At 47.8% G+C, this 17,584-nt stretch overlaps 1 protein-coding gene across 13 annotated transcripts in view; it reads left to right on the top strand.

Annotated features, from left to right (window-relative positions):
- Positions 1–1,055: 1,055 nt before the first annotated feature.
- LOC134355784 (transducin-like enhancer protein 3) overlaps positions 1,056–17,584 on the top strand; it is an 83,123-nt gene continuing 66,594 nt past the window's right edge. For all 13 annotated transcript variants that reach the window (XM_063066192.1, XM_063066190.1, XM_063066191.1 and 10 more), the window contains exons 1-4: positions 1,056–1,197; positions 1,403–1,500; positions 1,857–1,920; positions 2,394–2,438. In XM_063066192.1, coding sequence (XP_062922262.1) covers positions 1,174–1,197; positions 1,403–1,500; positions 1,857–1,920; positions 2,394–2,438 — 231 coding nt within the window. In that variant the 5' untranslated portion in view covers positions 1,056–1,173. The remainder of the gene's footprint in view (positions 1,198–1,402; positions 1,501–1,856; positions 1,921–2,393; positions 2,439–17,584) is intronic.

Raw genomic sequence — 17,584 nt, 5'->3', positions numbered from 1 at the left:
CCCGCCCCCGTGCCTTTATGATTGACAGATGCTGGGGCCGATGACCAACCACAATCACAGTTGATACGCGAGGCGGACGCTATTGGTCGTCTTCTTCCACCATACGGGTGGCTCAGCGTCGGCCGGGCCCCGCCCTTCTTTCCCCAGCCCACTCCGGCCCCACGTGGGGTCCCGAGCTCGCCGATTGGCCAGTCGGCCCGGTGGAGCCTCGGTTACTTTCCACCCAAATATGGTCAGGCTCTAGCGGCAGCCTGGGAGGGGGGAAGCGGGGCCGGAGTCGAAGTGCGGTGGGGGCGAGTGAAATAGAAACAGACACAGACAGGAGAAGGGGGAAGCCGCGTGGAGTGTCTGTGTGTGGCATTCTCCCTGTGATCGCCTGCGTCTCGTACGGACACCTTCCGCACCCGGCGCAAATCAGCGCCCCGTCTTCGCAAATATCGGCGAGCCAGGCAGGAAATGGACTCGCAGCTCTGGTCAGATGCAAACGTCGCCCTGGTGCTGAACTTAATGGAAGATTAGTGCGATTTTGCTGTTGTTGTTGTGGTCCCTGCCGGGGCTGCGATCCCTGCCAGAATGCGTGCTTGTGGAGTGTTAGCTGCTGCCTGTCCTTTGGAACCGGGAGATACTCGCTCACGCTGCTGAGCGCTCGATTTCAGAATCTGCCCCGGACCATCGACGTTCTCAGCCGGCTCTCCGGATCCTACAGACCCCGGGTCAACGTTCCGAATCCACCCGCGCCTTCCGAAGCGGACGCCACTTTATCTTTATTTTGGTTCTCTCTGCAGGGAGTAAACTGGTCTTTTCTGTACTACTTTTTATTTCTCCAATACGTGAGATAGCTTTTTTTTACCTCCCACGATTTTTAAAAAAAATCTTCGGGCCGGTGAGGCCGACCGAGACTGTGAAATGATCTGCGAGCCCAAGTGCGAAGCGCCGTCGGCCCCCCTTTACTTGCCCGCACAAAGGGACTTGTAAAACCTCGCCTCCGCCGGAGAGGTCTTATTGCTTTGTTCTTGTAGCACTGGGAGTGGTTCCGATCCTGAGCGGCGTGGCGGTGGACTTCTTTACAGCTGTGTGTGTGTGTGTGTGTGTTGTTTTTGTGTTATTGCTACGTTTAGCCGCCGACTTGCATCTACCTAGAGTATCCTTGGTCAGGGATACATTGTTCAAGAGATGTATCCACAAAGCAGGCACCCGGTAAGTGTGCATCAATCTTTTTGGCGACCGCAAGCCTTTTTTTTTAACTTTGAATATCACGAGTTTGTTTGGTGTTTAAAAGCAGCGATGCGTTTATCCTGGGTTGTTTTAGGACAGCCTGGATTTGTTTTATTGTGTATGTGGGGGGAAGTAGGGTTTTGCCACCCTCTCTGGTTTTGTTTTGAAATTCCTCTTCTGCTTTCAGGCCCCGCATCAGCCCTCTCAACCGTTCAAATTCACCGTGGCCGAATCATGCGACCGGATCAAAGAGGAATTTCAGTTCTTGCAGGCGCAGTATCACAGGTGGGGAACGGAGACGCCGCCCGGCGCCGGACTAGGCACAGAAGATTCTGCTCTAGAACCGCTCACACCTGACGCCCCAGATCGTCTCCTCCCTCCATCTCTTCACCCCCTGCCCTCCCTTCCCCCCCACCCTGCTTCAGATAATAAGATTGCGTATTTAACGAGATAATATTGAGCAATCAGCCATTAATTTGCCTCGTGTAGGTTAGTGCATTCCATGTAAACAGTCTCTGAATTATTCAGCCTGTGATGTAAGCTCATTGTTTGGATAATGTGTTGACACAGTCTCGGTTCCCCGGCCCCCTCCCCCCTTATTTTTTTTGCAATCTGACACCTTTTTTCCTTCCCTCTTTCAGTTTAAAGATGGAATGTGATAAACTCGCGAATGAAAAAACGGAGATGCAACGTCACTATGTTATGGTGAGTGCGTATGCTTTCTCGTGTTATTCTTAATAATCCATATTACATTTTCCAGTTACTGAATTGCCGTTAGTAGTCGGTTGGAGATGGGCATGACGTAAATATTGTCACACGCACCAACTCCTGTGAAGAATTTCAGGAGGTTCTAAAACATTCTGTATGCAAACTGTCATTAAAAGTTGGTGTACTTGTTTGTAGATGCATTAAGTTTCAATGTAGCGCCTAATAAGTTTATTTTTGTCCTGGCCCCTGTCACTGGTTAATCGTCACGAAAATTCAGCACCTATGTAGATATGGGCTAGTATATTTGGATTAATAATTCAGAAAGCACAGAGTCAGCAGGGTATGCATGTTGTCCAGGAGTTGGCAATCTGTGGTTTCCGTAGCCATAGATCTTGTTTTAGGGGGCACATCGAGGGCAAATGCGTTGGTCGCAGCAGAATTTAACTTAACGCATTTGATTTCTGTTTCAGTATTACGAGATGTCTTATGGTCTGAACATTGAAATGCATAAGCAGGTAAGAATGAGTTTGCTGTAGAAGTCCAGGTATCCCTGCAGGTCGGGGTTTGGAGATCCTGGCGTGGTTTTGTGTATGGTTTCTTTTGGCCGGAGGTGGCGGCACTTTCGCGCTGTGCCGCTAGTTGGCGCTGCTGCTTCAGCTTTGAGCAGGCTGCCAATTCTTGCCTCGATGGCTGTGTCCTGTTGAAACATCGGCTGGTGTCAGGTTCCCAGAGAGCCCCATGCTACTAATTAGACGTAATGCGAAACTTGGGTAATCTAATGTCAGCAGTTTAAAGGGACAGGGCTCCTTTTGTTGTCTCCTGCAAGCGGGCTTTTGTGTGGGTTTGCCCCATATTCCCCTACCCCCCCACACACATCCACCCCTACCAGACCACCAGCTTGAGGTGAGAAGGCGTGTACAATTGAGTGGTTGTTCCCGGAATTAACACAAAAAAATAAGCTGACTTTTATTTTCGGTGTCCTTTTTAAAAAAAAACATAGTTTGTGCGTGTTTTATGAAAGCGTGGATTTAATGGCTGTTCTTGCGGGGTTTCAGTATGACTATTGATGGGAGGGATGTGTTGGTCGCAGAGTGAGAGGGCAGGGGACTTGAGAGTTGTTTTGGCTTGGGTTTCAATGGGGGAGGGTTCTCTCCTCGTTTCACCGGACGGCGGTTAAATCACATGGCCCGAAACGTCGACTTTGTGTACCTTTCCGCGGATGCTGCCTGACCTGCTGAGTTCCTCCAGCTTTTTTGTATGTTACTGTGGCGCCCTTGTCTCTGATTTCATGAGATTAGGGGCCTGCCGTCCCCAGGCCGAGGTGGGTGACTGGCTTCTGTACAGGGCGGTTAAACCAGCAACAAACATGCGGACAATGGTTTTTCGTCCCTTGCGTCACGAGCCCTGGCTGCAGTCTTGCTGGCACCAATTCAGATGAGGATATTGTCAGACAAGAGCCAAGGTGTAATGAAATCCCTTGCTCGGGTGCAGCCTTATTGTAAACTGTATACATGGTAATAAGATACGGTGAGAACATCACGTAAAAGGCCAGAATGGTGCAGGGTGTAGAGTTCAAGAAGTCTAAGATGACTATGACAGAGTTGGGGAGTCTGAGGAAGAATTGCAGTTAATGATGTGTAGGTTTAATGGCTCTGGGCCTGTACTTGCTGGAGTTTAGAAGAATTGGTGGGGGGGGGGTGCAGTTCTCATTGAGACCCATCGATTATTGAATAGCTAAAAGGAAAGAATGTTTCCTATAGTGGATGAGTCTTGGACCAGAGGGCACAGCCTCAGAATAGAAGGACGTCCCTTTAGAACAGAGATGAGGAATTACTGTAGGCAGAGGGTGGTGAGCCTGTGGAATCCATTGCCACAGGCGGCTGTGGAGGCCAAGTCGTTGAGTATATTTAAAGTGGAGGTTGATGGGTTCTTGATTAGTTAGGGTGTGGAAGATTACAGGGAGAATGGGGTTGAGTGGGATAGTAAATCAGTTGTGATCAAATAGAACCATAGAAACTACAGCACAGAAACAGGCCTTTTGGCCCTTCTTGGCTGTGCCGAGGTGAAGACTTGATGAGCCAAGTGACCTAATTCTGCTTCTATGTCTTGTGATCTTGATGGGGCAAAATTGCAGTCAGTGGGATGGGTTGGAGTGTGTCATTTTAATACTATTCCAGTCTCGGGAACAGTTGCCACTAATCCCTTGAGGGCAGGATGTTCCCGGGTTTATAAGTTTCAGAAGGGACAGGGAGGGAGGTAAAAGAGCTGGGGGAGTGACGTTACTAATCGGGAATAGTGTCACAGCTGCAGAAAGGGAGAATGTCCTGGGGATTGTCTACTGAGTCGGTGTGGTGGAAGTCTATTGGGACCAAGCTATCAACCCCTCCCAACGGTAGTAGATAATGTGGAGGAACAGATCAGGAGGCACATCTTGGAAAGGTGGAAAGTAACAGGGTTGTTGTCATGGGTGACGCCAACATCTCTAATATTGATTGGCACCTCCTTGGTGCAAAAGGTTTAGATGGGGCGGAATTTGTCAGCTGTGTCCAGGAAGGAATCCTGGCTCAATACATGGACAAGCCGACCAGAGGAGATGCCGTTCTGGATCTGGGGCTGGGCAGCAAGCCAGCTAATGTGTCCATGTTCTATGTTTTAGATGGAATTAAGGGTTTGAGATTGTTGTTCACAGAACATTACAGCTCTGAACAGGCCCTTCGGCTCATAATATCGTGCCAACCTTTTAACTTCAAGGTCAATCTAATCCTTCCCTCCTGCCTTGCTGTACATTTTTCTTTCATACATGTCTGACTTTCTTAAATAACCCCAATGTACCTGCCTCTACCACCATCCCTGGCAGTGCGTTCCACAGATTTAAAAAAGACTACCTTTGACCTTCCCCCAACCCCCATACTTCCCTCCAATCACGTTTAAAATTATGCCCTTTCATATTGGCCATTTCCACCCTGGGATAAAGTTTTTGGTTATTCACTGTATCTATAGTATGCCTCTTACTGTGTCCACCTCTTTCAAGTCGCCTCACATCCTCTAAAGAGAAAAGCCCTAGCTCCCTCAGCCTATACTCTTAAAACCATACTCTAATCCAGGCAGCATCCTGGCAAACCTACTCTGCACTCTCCAAAGAATCCACATCCTTCCTGTAATGAGGTAACCAGTCTCGGTCCAGAGTTGATTCAATTAATTCAGAGTCTAAATTCCACAGCTGCTTTGGCATTTAAGTTCAGGTTAATAAAGTTTAAAAAAAAATCTATCATCTGTATCAGCAGCAACTCCCAAAATGCTGGAGGAACTCAGCAGGTCAGGCAGTATCTACGGAGAGGATTAAAAGGTCGACATTCTGGGGGTGAGACCATTCATTATGACTCCTGTTGTTGAAATGGGAGCAGCATAAATAGATGATCGATGGTCAGCCTGCAGTTGGTCAGCCAGGAGTCCTGCCTCCGCGCTGTGACACCCACCGGTGCAGACCCGGCCTTCGGTCGTTGGGTACGTACCACCCAGGCTTATTTCTCGAGCACCAGGCAGGATTTCCTGAGCAACGCACACGAAACGCTGGCGGAACTCGGCAGGTCAGACAGCATCTATGGAGGGGAATGAGCAGTCAATGTTTCAGACTCTATTTATCACATTAACATGGAAACGTACAGTGAAATGCATCATTTGCATTACCAACCCAGGGTGGGCTGGAAGCAGCCAGTAGTGATGCCCACAGTGGTTGGCAGAACAACACCACACAGTAAACAACAAAATAACAACAGCAAAACTAGTACTGTTCCTCCACACAGGCTGCCAGTGGACTTGTGGATTCACAGACATTGGGCTTTAACTTGCCATGGGGCCACGGCCATCCTGCCTCAGCTTCCAGACATCCTATTGACCTCTTGAGGTTTTATATCTTCAGTTCTGGGCCAAGACCCTTCATCGATATTTCCTTCTGCTTGGAGTTCTCCGGTGTCGGATCTGAACCTATGAAATTCGGCCTCCGAAGGTGGGATGCCATGCTGGATGATTGCCGAATGAATATGGCAGTCTGAGCGATGTGGGGTTGAACATCGTCCTCTCCGCCTGCAGTCTGCTTGGCTCTGATCTGAAGTCAGCTGAGCTCGAATGTGCAGTCCGATTGGATAAGTTGCATCAAGTTGAGGGAAAGGAGTTGGACCTTGGTCGTCCAGAGCGACCTGGACACTATGGCTTCTCATCGTAGCTGGTGTTGGACTCTGACCTGTTGTGTAGGGTTTGGTGTGGGCAAGAACAATGACAGTTCTCTGCTGTCAGGTGTGGCAAGACTGGGCAAGGCCCTGTCTGCTCTGCTGCGCAGAATAAAAGAGTAGAGTAGAACATTACAGTACAGGCCCTTTGGCCCAGATCAGGATCTGGGAAATTGTACTGAATACTGCGTGTCACCCCTCAGCTAAATATAAACGGACAGTGCAAAACCAGGTAGTGTTCATGGACCATTCGGAAATGTGACGGCGGATCTTCAGGCTGCTCTACTGCCTCCACATCTGAACACGTGCAGAAATGATAAAAGGCGCCGATGATGTAGACAGCTCGAATCTTTCTCCTAAGCTGCACTGTCGGATACCAGAGCACCTACTTTTGAAGTGAGAGGGGCCGAAGTTAGAGGCTGTTTTCTGGTCCAGCTTTTGCTTTTGTCGTTCTGGGTGTGTGGATTGAGCTGCCAGCTGATGGTGATGGAGGCAGATATGATAGTGTTGTATAGACACTAGTTTTACAGGGAATGGAGGATATGGGTCATATCCAGGCAGAAGAGATAGTGGCAAGATGAGTGGAGGGACACCATCTTGTATTCTGTCAGGTTAACCTCCAACCTGATGGAATGAATATCGATTCCAGTTTTAAAATAAAATCCCCTCCTTTCTCTTTCTTTCCCCCCCCACCCCAATTCTCCACTATAGTCTCTTACCTCTTCTCACCTGCCTGTCACCTCACTCTGGCATCCCCCTTCCTCCCCTTTCTCTTATGGTCCACTCTCCTCTCCAGCCTCGCCCTTTCCCACCCACCTGCCTTCACCTAGCTATCCTCCTCCTCCCCCCCGCCCCACAAACTTTCTGCTCTGGCATCTTCCCCTACCCTTTCCAGTCCTGAAGAAGGGTCTCGGCCTGAGCTGTTGCCTGTTTATTCATTTCTCCAGCTGTTGTCTGACCTCCGGCATTTTTGTGTTGTTTTTTTTTTGCCGAAGAGATTTAGTTTGATTTGGCGTTCTGCTCGGAGCAGAGTGTGGACTGAGGTCCTGTTGCTGTACTGTTGGCTCAACCAGCTGCTGCGATGCTGTTTCTTAATCTCTGCTGTTTTAATTGTCAGACATGTCCATGTCCGCTCCCAAGTGTAACATTATGCTCAGTGTACATTCAAGGGGATGGTGGTGGGTCAGACCCCTGACTTATCGTGGGCTGGACCCCTGATTTTCTAGAATTCTTCGGCTGCAGGTGTTACTTTTTGAGCGCAGTGAATTCACCAGCGATGGAATGCATCAAGCGAGTGTTTTTTTTTTCTCCACCCATTCCTCGTACAACTGTTTAAATCGAGAGTGGGTGGGTCTACGAAGCTGGTTACTCCATTCTGCAGTTTTGCTTGGGGCAAACAGCAGTTTGACACATGACCCTGTTGATCTGTACTTGTGATGCTGGTTGAATGTGAAATATTGACTCCACCCTCCTTGTCTGTCTTCGTGGAGTTTCCTGGGAACTTGCAACCATTTTAATGCCGTTTACCCCTATCATTAACCGAGGGGTCTGTGGAGCCCTATCTTTGGAAGCCCTGGCTGGAGGAAGCCTCGGTTTAACAAGAACTTCGATTGGTGGCACGGTATCGTGGTTAGCGTAACGCTTTACCGCGCCAGCTGTAAGATCGGGGTTCAATTCCTGACGCCGTCTGGAAGAGTTGGTACGTTCTCCCCGTGACTGTGTGGGTTTCCTCCCACATTCCAAAGGCATTCGAGGTAGTAAGTTGTGGGCATGCTATATTGGTGCCAGAAGTGTGGTGATATCCTCAGACTGGTGGTTGAATCAAACGATGCACAACTTTCTGATCTGTGTCGAATACCTCAGTGGGTTTGAGGATGACACACCAGGGTCTCCATATGACATAGTTTGGTGGTGGGATCATTCAGCTCTGTCGATTGTACAAGTTTAATAGAACAAGGAGCAAGACTTGAAGGAGTTTTGAAGTTCAAATCCTGCCTGATCTGTGCAGCCTTCTCCATCCTCTATTAAAGATGTGTGTGGTGATGTGTAAGTGTTAAAATTTCTATGACGCTCTTGTGAAACGCCTTGGGAAGTGTTGAAACTTTAAAGGCCTGTTGTATAAATAGAATGAAGTTAGTATTAATTTGCCTTCCTACTCAGGCGATTAGTAACTCTGCTGTTCCACGTTTGTCCTTTGGAGAATTCTTGTTGATGTTTTTTGTAAGTTAGTGTAGTGAGGCCGAATATGAACGCGTGTCTGCTCTACGTATTACAATGGGAGCCTTCCTGGAGGAGAGGAAGCAATAATGCAGGTTTAATGGCTCTCTTGCTGCTCTCGTGTGGGCTTCTTCTGTGGGGTATTTCCTCCTGCACATCAATCAGTTGTACAGTATTCTGACCCCTCTTGGGCGCTGCATCTCGTGTCGGTGAGCAGAATTACTGAGCTAAATTGGTCTCGGGGTTGCTGGTACCCTCCCTACCTCCAGCCTGCCTTGAGTAGCTGCATCACCATGGTTACAGAAGCAACGCTGCTTGATGCTGTGTGTTAGTAACCGCACCAATGACGCGTCCTCCCTGAAGAGCTTGCCCGGTCTAATGTCAACCTGTCAATCAGTACATCAGAGAACTCCTGCCGATGTCTTGACTCGACGAGGTTCACATTTAGTTAACGTGTGTGCATTGAAAGAGTGCAATGAGTTTTGTGTTAACAACCAACACGACCTGCAGATGTGCTGGGGGCAGCCCGCAAGTGTCTCCACACATCGTGCACCAGTGCACACCCACGGTATTCAGAACGACACAACAAGCAACACGACAACTGCAGAAAAACAAGCCTCTTCCCTCCCTCCCCATCCAGCAACATACGGTCCTCCAATCCCAGGACAGGCTGTCAGCCAAGGTTATCAAATTTCCATGGACATCCCAGGGAGCTGCATTACTGTGTAGTGTGGAGCCTCCCACTGCACAGGATGAGAAAAGGCTGCAGAGGGTTGTAACCTCAGCCAGCTCCTTGTGCACTAGCCTCCCACCGTCTGCAGAAGGTGATGCCTCGGAGGCTGGCATCCATCATTAAGGAATCTCACCACCCAGGACATGCCCTCTTCCCACGATTACTCGGGGAGGGGATGCAGGAGCCTGAAAGACCCACACCCAAATGTTTTAGGAGCTGCCTTTCTCCCCATCCACCATCAGATCTCAGAACGATCCTCAGGTTTTGCTCTCTTTCTGCACTAATTGTTGAGGATTTCTTTTTGTAACTTGTGATAATTTGTCTCACTGTTACTGCTGCCAGAAAACAAATTTCACAACATGATGCCAAACCTGGTGTCCATTTTATTACTCTTCCTGTGAAACTATTGACTCCCCTCCAGGTACATGGCAGTTTAATCTCCAGCACCCCCCAGGACTGGTGGTACACGTACCTTGGGCCTGAGTGTGAAATTGTTCTGGGACTGAGGCAGGTTGTATGATGTGTCACCAATTCCTATTACTCTGTAGGCAACTATTGCATGTATACAGGTGTCAAATGAGTTTCTCTCAATGCTGGAGGAACTGAGCAGTCCAGGAAAAGAGTAAACAGTCGACATTTACTCTTGAAGGGTCTCGGCCGCAAATGTCGACTGTTTACTGTTTTTCTGTAGATGCTGCCTGACATGCTGGGTTCCTCCAGCACTGTGTGTGTGTGTGTGTTGCTTTGGATTTCCAGTGTCTGCAGATTTTGTGTTTGTGATCAAATGAGTTTGGCTTTATCAGGTTTGAAGTTGACTTTAGTGCCGTGTATACAGTGAGAGATAGCTATGAAAACTAACCTGTACGTACGGGTTAATTGTTCACATGGGTGTAATTGGGTGGCACGAGCTCGTTAGACTGGAAGGGCCTGTTACTGAGTGTATCTCTGAATTGGAAAATTATATATACTGTAAAGACCTTTGTGCAAAAAGCAGAATGTCAATATCCATGCTGCAAGTTCCTGTGGGTGTGCCTGGCCTTGCTCTGCTCCACCTTCCTGGCTTGTGTGACCTTGTAGAAACAGGGGAGTCAACGATTATGGGGAGAAGGCAGGAGAATGGGGTTGAGAGGGTTAGTAAATCAGCCATGCTGGAATGGCAGACCAGACTCGATGGGCCAAATGGCCTAAATCTGCTCGTGTTTTATGGCTGGTGGTACTTCCTTGAGAATGGATATTTCAGCATTTTGTGGTATCTCGACCCCCACCCCACCCTCAGGTGATGGGGAGGTTAAATCTCCTGATATCTGCTTTTGTGCAGTTGAATTTCAGCCCGTTTCACCAGCTGAATGTGTTGTTCGGTAGTATCAGATAAGTGTGTTTCTACATGCACGTTGTGCACTGGGTGACTTTGAACTTGCCGTGATCAAGCCTGTGTGTAGAGTTGCCACAGAAGGTTTTAATAATTGCGCAGTGGGGGATTTGACATGCCTGTGGAGTGTGCTGTCAGCAGGTCCTGTGGGCACTGTCAAGACATTCTCAAGTCTGTGAAGTGTATAGAAACGTAGAAAACCTACAGCACAATACAGGACCTTAGGCCCACAAAGTTGTGCCGAACATGTCCCGACTGTAGAAATTACTAGGCTTTACCCTCTATTTTTCTAAGCTCCATGTACCTATCCAAAAGACCCTATCGTATCCGCCTCCACCACTGTTGCCGGCAGCCCATTCCACACACTCACCACTGTCTGCATTTAATTTATAAAAAACAACAAACTTTCTCCTGACATCTCCTCTGTACCTACTCCCCAGCACCTTAAACCTGTGTCCTCTTGTGGCAACCATTTCAGCCCTGGGAAAAAGCCTCTGACTATCCACACGTTCAGGTTTTCTTTTTTTTTTGTATTTCTTCTACTGTGTCTGCAAGAAAATGAATCTCGGGGTAGTATATGGTGACATATACATACTTTGATATTTACTTTGAACTTTGAGTTTACCGGCTATGCACAGTGAGCAAGAGTGTCGAATTATGTATGGGCCCCTTGAGTTAAAATCTGTCATGTACTTGAAGCTTTCAATGCAAATGGATTGGACTCGAAATGCCTTTTGTATGTAATTCATGGAATGAGCAAAGCTAATAAATCCTTGAGCTGAATGTTGTATGATTGAATGAACCTGTGAGAGTGGGTGCACGTGATGGTGAGGGAGGCTGGCTGGATGTTAGCGAACAACCTGCTAGCATCCGTGGTCACTTACTGATTGCTTTTTAATTTTTGTTATTCACTAAATTTAAATTTCTCGTGTATAAGAGCATAGATCGTGTGGATATCCAGAGACCTTTCTCCCCAGCATGAAAATGGCTAGTAGGAGGAGTGATTGGAGGGAAGTATAGAGTATCAGAGGCAAGTTCTTTCCGCAGAACGATGAGTGTGTGGAACACGCTGTCAGGGGTAGTGGTAGAGGAGATAAAGTTTGGGACATTTTAGAAACTTTTGAATGAAAGAAAAATGGAAGGTTATGTAGGAGGGGAGGGTTAGATTTATCATGGAGTAGGTTAAAAGGTCAGCACAACATTATGGGCTGAAGGGCCTGTGGTGTTCTATATGTAACTTGGCACAAGGGATATCCCTACTTTCAGGTTGTTTGGTTGTTTGTTTTGCTTTTATTGTATTTCCATCCCAGTAACCCAAACGTCGACTGCGCCTCTTCCTATAGATGCTGCTTGGCCTGCTGCGTTCACCAGCAACTTTGATGTATGTTGTTCGAGTGATTGTACTGGTTGGTTTCTTGTTCCGTGTCTTGTTCGGGGCCAGAGCTTCCATGTTCACATAGGGAGTGTGTAATTGGACAGGGCTGTGCATGGAATTCAGGAAGACTTGCCCACAAGATGAAACACACACTGGTAGGACTTGAGATACAAATGTCCCAGTGAAGATCTTTTGACTAAGTTGTTTGGCACTGGGAAGAGAAAACATCCTCCAGTTTGCCGCTCATGTCCACGGCTGAGGGTCCCGCTGGGGGCTTCAGCACTTTGTACACAATGCTGATTGACTTGTTTTGAGCATTTTGCACTTGTTTTTAAAAAAAAACACGTGCAGGGATGCATCCTGACAGCGATCTACTGTTATGGGTGCATGCCCATCCAATGCAGAGTGAATGTCTCGGGAGCTGAGGGAATGGGGCGACACTGAAGAGACTGATGAACCAGGCAGATGGAGGTGGGTCCGGAGAAATTCCCTTCCTGCTGTTTCCTGAGAGATGATACTAGACCTGGAAGGCTCGTTGCCGAGAGTCTGAGTCTATTTGAGTCCAGTGGACAGATTGGCTGACCTAGAATATACGTGGGTTTCCCCTGCAGTCCAAAGGTGTACCGGTTTATTGGTCATTGTGAATTGCCTTGTGATTAGGCTAGAGTTAAATCGGGAGTTCCAGAAGGGCCTATTCCACACTGTGTCTCCAGATAAATAATAAATAGTCAGAAGCTTGTCTTGCAATACTGTTCATCCAGATCAAAGGTTTCAAAGGTACATTAATGTCAGAAATGTATACAATATACACCCTGAAATGCTTTTTCTTTGCAACCATCCACAAAGAGGAGTGCCCCAAAGAATGAATGACAGCTAAATGTTAGAACCCCAAAACTCTGCCCCCCCCGCCCCCGCAAGTAAGTGACAGCAAGCGACAGTACCTCCCCACTGGCAAAAAAAAAAGGCATCAACACCGGTCACCGAGCACTCAAGTGTGGGCAAAGCAACAGCAAAGATACAGACTTGCAGTTATCCAAAAGACTTTGCGTTTCACTCGGTATTTGACGTACCACAGGCTCTCTCTCCCCCTAATAAGGGGGGATGAGGTGTCTCTGTTTCACAGCAAGAGGGGAGGCATAACAAATGACTCGCTGATTTACGATGTTAAAAGTCCGTTATGTCGCTTTTTTCAAGGCCTGTGCCCATAGATCCTGGGTCTCTGGGCGTACGGTCGTAGATGTTTCGTCTCCCCCGACGACACACGGATCTCCTGTCGTGACACTGACCCACGCCGAACAACGGTCAGTTGTGAAACCCCGAGAGCTGGTTCCATTCCCGCAAAAAAGCATAGTCAGCATGTAATTATAGGTCAGGGTCTTCAAAAGAGCCCTGCAAGGGAAAAATGGAGATGGTAAAGTTGGAAGTAGAGCTGTTTCTGAAGATGCTTGCAAAGGAGTTGCCGTTTAGTGTCATCATCACTTCGCTCTGCCCCTCGTGATCATTACTCTAAGATATAAAACCATAGACTTAGGAGCAAAATTAGGCCATTTGGCCCTTTTAAGTCTGCATCACTATTCCACCAAGGCTGTTTCATATCCCTCTCATCTCCACTGTCCCTGCTCTCTCCTCGTAACCGACACCTCCCTACTCATCTGACTTATCAACCTCCGTTTAAAATATTCCCACTGACTTGACCTCCGCAGCTGTCTGTGGCAGCGAATTCCTCAGATCTCTCCTGGAATGTCAGCTGAACAATGGCCTGCTGGAAGTTTCTAAAATCAGACGTAGTAATCCCCCACTCACCCTCACCCCGAGTGGAAATGTCAAATGCTAGAGGGCATAGATTTAAGGGGTGAGGGGGAAATTTGAGGCAGGTGGTGGGAGCAGCCCAGTTTTTAACACAAAGCCCTCTCCACCACTACGCACGTCTACAAGGAGTGCTGCCACAAGAAAGCGGCACCCATCCAGGACCAGGCCATGCTCTCTACTCGATGCTACCGTCGGCCAGGAGGTACGGGAGCATTAGACCCCACACCACCAGGTTCAGGAACAGTTATTACCCCCTCAACCATCAGGTCCCACACCACCAGGTTCAGGAACAGTTATTACCCCATAATCATCATCCACCAGTGTGGATAACTTCGCTCACCTCAGCACTGAACTACCTCCACAAACTACAGACTCTCTTTCAAGGACTCTTTACAACTCGTGTTCTCAGTATTTTTATTTGAGCAGTTTGTTGGTCTTTTGCACACAGGCTGTTTTTAGTCTTTGTTCTGTTTTTTGTAGATTCCATTGTATTTATCTTTCCTGTAAGTGCCTGAAAGAAAATGAGCCTCTGGGTAGTATATGGCAACAGTTACGTACTTTGATAATAAATTTGCTTTGAAAAAAGAATTGGCCACTTAGCTGGGAGGGAAGGAGAAATCTCTTCACTTGGATGTTAGATCTTCACACTTTGATAAATTTATTTTGAACTTTCGATCTCGTGAGGTCTCTTTGCAGAGAGTCCTGCACAAGGACATCACGTCTGAGGGTGTTCAGGAACATAGTGGTAAAAACATGTTGTACTTTCATTCCTCAGCCAAGCTCTCAACACCCTGACAGGTTTTGTAGCTTCTGGAGTATGAATTAAGTTGTTTATTTTTTTTTTAAATCCATCAGACTGCAGTTCTGAGTGAGGGCAGTATTTAGTCATGATAGCCAAGCTTATTGAGAATGTAGTTTTGCTGTCCTTGGGGGAGTTGTTTGATGTTCGAAACCGGAACTTGGGTTTAAGGCGTTCCTTGGCAAGTTCCATTCTGGTGGAAATCCACGCCGTGCGCTCATGCTGTGAGTTGTGTTCGCACGGTACACCATTGCAGATGTGCTCGGCACTCCCCGCCGCACTCAATTGTGCGAGGCTGCTTGCTGGATCTGTTGTAGTTGGCGCCAAGGCCATTTTGACAGCTGCTTAACATCAAAAGTTTGCACACCAGTCCGTGATAAGAGGCAAGGAAGCGGGTGACTTGGAAGTGGTGCTGTAATGAAACTTTAATAGGTACCCTCACGGGCAGCAGTGCGATCACTTGAGTCGAGTATGATGTTCTCCCGAGGGGTTATTCCCTTAATGGAGAACGTCTGTACGTGACCTTGTTTAACGCGGGGAGGCTGATGCTCGGGGAGCCACCGCGCGGTGTTTGACAGATCGGGGTTGGGGTTTAGTAGCATGGAGTGCAAGACGACTGGGGACCTTTCACTGTTGCAAATTTCCTCCACCTTCACTGCTGTTGTGATATGACATTATCTTCTGCCAACTTCACTGTCAAGGTCTTGCGCACCCCCCCCCACCCCACCCGGTGAACTGAGCTTGTACGGGTAGACTTTCTGAAGTATTTTGAAGCAATAATTATGCCTTTGTGTATAAGAGCCTGTGAAATATCTGGTACTCTGAGAATGGTGTTCAGCAATTTTCAGAGTAACCTGATGTGTCGTCGTCCTGCTGAGTGTTGTCTACCCCCCCCCACCTCTACCTACCATCTACGAGTCGCGAATCCCTTGGAGAAAAATCTGTAATGCAGCCTCTTTATTATGTAACCTGTAATGTAGTTACACGACAATGTGTGCGTTTAATTGGACTGCCTGGAGAATTGCATGTTTAATCAAACAGAGCCAGAAGAGAAGAACCTTTTGACTTATGGAAGGCTTGGGACTATACTCGGGAGGTATTCCCATGCCTAGTTAAGGTGTTAGGAGGTCTTTTTCTTTGTGTAAAATATAATCCCTATTTCGGGGTTCCCCGATTGAACAAATTAGCATTGGGTTCTCAATGTTGGAGTTTTTTTTTCCCCCCCTACTATCTCCACTTTAGACATGGTCTGTCATGGAGAAGGAGATGCATAATTCACCTTGTGTCCTGTTCTCAGCTGCCTGTTACTATGGCAATAGGCTTATAAATCATAAATTGTTGATCTTTCTGCGGCTTGGGTAGTCTAATGTCTAAGCAGTTTCCAAGGGCCTAAATGGATGAGGAACAGCTGTTGTATAGTGGGGAAGGTTCCCCTCGAACATAGTTTCACTTGCCCACATTTGGCCCATATTCCTTAAACTGGGATTCCCAACTCATATGCCATGTTATTGGTCCATGGCATTAAAAAAAGATTGGAAACCCCCTGTCCTATGTCAATTTTCTTCATGTACCCAATGCATATAGCACCTCCTTGACAGCTCTTGCCTGTCCTCTGGCTGAAAATCGCACCCCCTCCTCCGGGTTCCCTCACATTCCTATGCTTTCATTCTTGATACCTGGCCACTACCTGTGACCGCATGGGTTTCCTCTAAGTGCTCTGGTTCTCCACCCCCCCCCCCCCAGCCCAAAGATGTAGCAGTTGGTAGGTTAAGTAAATTGTTCCCTGGTTAGGCTAGGATTAAATCGGGTGCGGGGGGGGGGGGGTGTTGCTTGGCAGCAGGGCTGGAAGGGTCTACTTTACACAGTATACCAATAAATAAATGCATTGGTGGGGGGAGGGAGAGAGACTGTATGCATTGAACCTCCATCTCTGCCCCTCACAATTTTATACACCTGTCCTCCCCCAACAGTCCCACCGCTTCAATCTATTACCTTTCAATGCACTGTGAACCCTTTAAATCATTTTTAATAATGCTGTTTGCACTGTAAATGCTGGTATTTATGCGCATTTTATCCCATATCTGTACTTTTCCGTATGATTATGATGGAATGTTTTGTGTTGTATGTCACACCCTGACCAACACTCTGCAGCAAATTCTAATACATGTAAATGTACATAGTGAATAAAGTTGATCTTTGATTCTCTTGCCCCAACGGAAGTGCTGCCAGCCCATTCACAGATCAGCCTTCTGTTGTGGGACTGACTTTTAATCCCTGTGCTGACTGGGCCCTGCCTGGGATGGGGCGGATGTGGTTGGGTATAGTGACCACCCTGAGCTTTAAGGACACAGATACTGCAGGCCTCGTTGTGTGGACTGCGGAGAAAGATGCGAGGGTCTGTGTCACGGTTCGTCCTTTGCAGCTGCGGGACTGAGTGCTCTCTGATCTGTGGCCTATTCCCAGGGACGCAAGCACATGTGGACAAGTGCTGCTGGCAGACGTATTATCTCAGTGAAAGGCGACCGTTGGCGTGCCTGCAACTTGTTCTCAGCACAGCGGTGTCTGTGAAGGAACACTGCAGTCGCTGCAAGGGCTCGGTAGGGAGGGGGCACAGTATGGCTCTCCCCCTACGGGTCGGGTGAGGGAGCCCCTCAAATACTGCAGTAGCGTAGCACCCTGGGGGCACGAGTGGGAGCGGTTCTGTTGGTTTTAAGGAATACTATAGAATATTTGGTCTCCAAATTTGAGGAAGGACATTCTTGCTATTGAGGAAGTGCAGCGTAGGTTCACAAGGTTAATTCCTGGGATGGCAGGACTGTCATATGTCGAAAGATTGGAGTGACTGGGCTTGTATACTCTGGAATTTAGAAGGCTGAGAGGGGATCTTATTGAAACATAGAAGATTATTAAGGGATTGGACACGCTGCAGGCAGGAAGCATGTTCCCACTGATGGGTGAGTCCAGAACCAGAGGCCACAGTTTAAGAATAAGGGGTAGGTCATTTAGAACAGAGTTGAGGAAAAACTTTTTCACCCAGAGAGTGGTGGATATATGGAATGCTCTGCCCCAGAAGGCTGTGGCGGTCAAGTCTCTGGATGCTTTCAAAAAAGAGATGGATAGAGCTCTTAAAGAT

Source organism: Mobula hypostoma, chromosome 13 (genome assembly GCF_963921235.1).
Source record: "Mobula hypostoma chromosome 13, sMobHyp1.1, whole genome shotgun sequence".
NCBI lineage: Eukaryota > Metazoa > Chordata > Chondrichthyes > Myliobatiformes > Myliobatidae > Mobula > Mobula hypostoma.
This window is presented reverse-complemented; position numbering and strand designations above follow the sequence as displayed.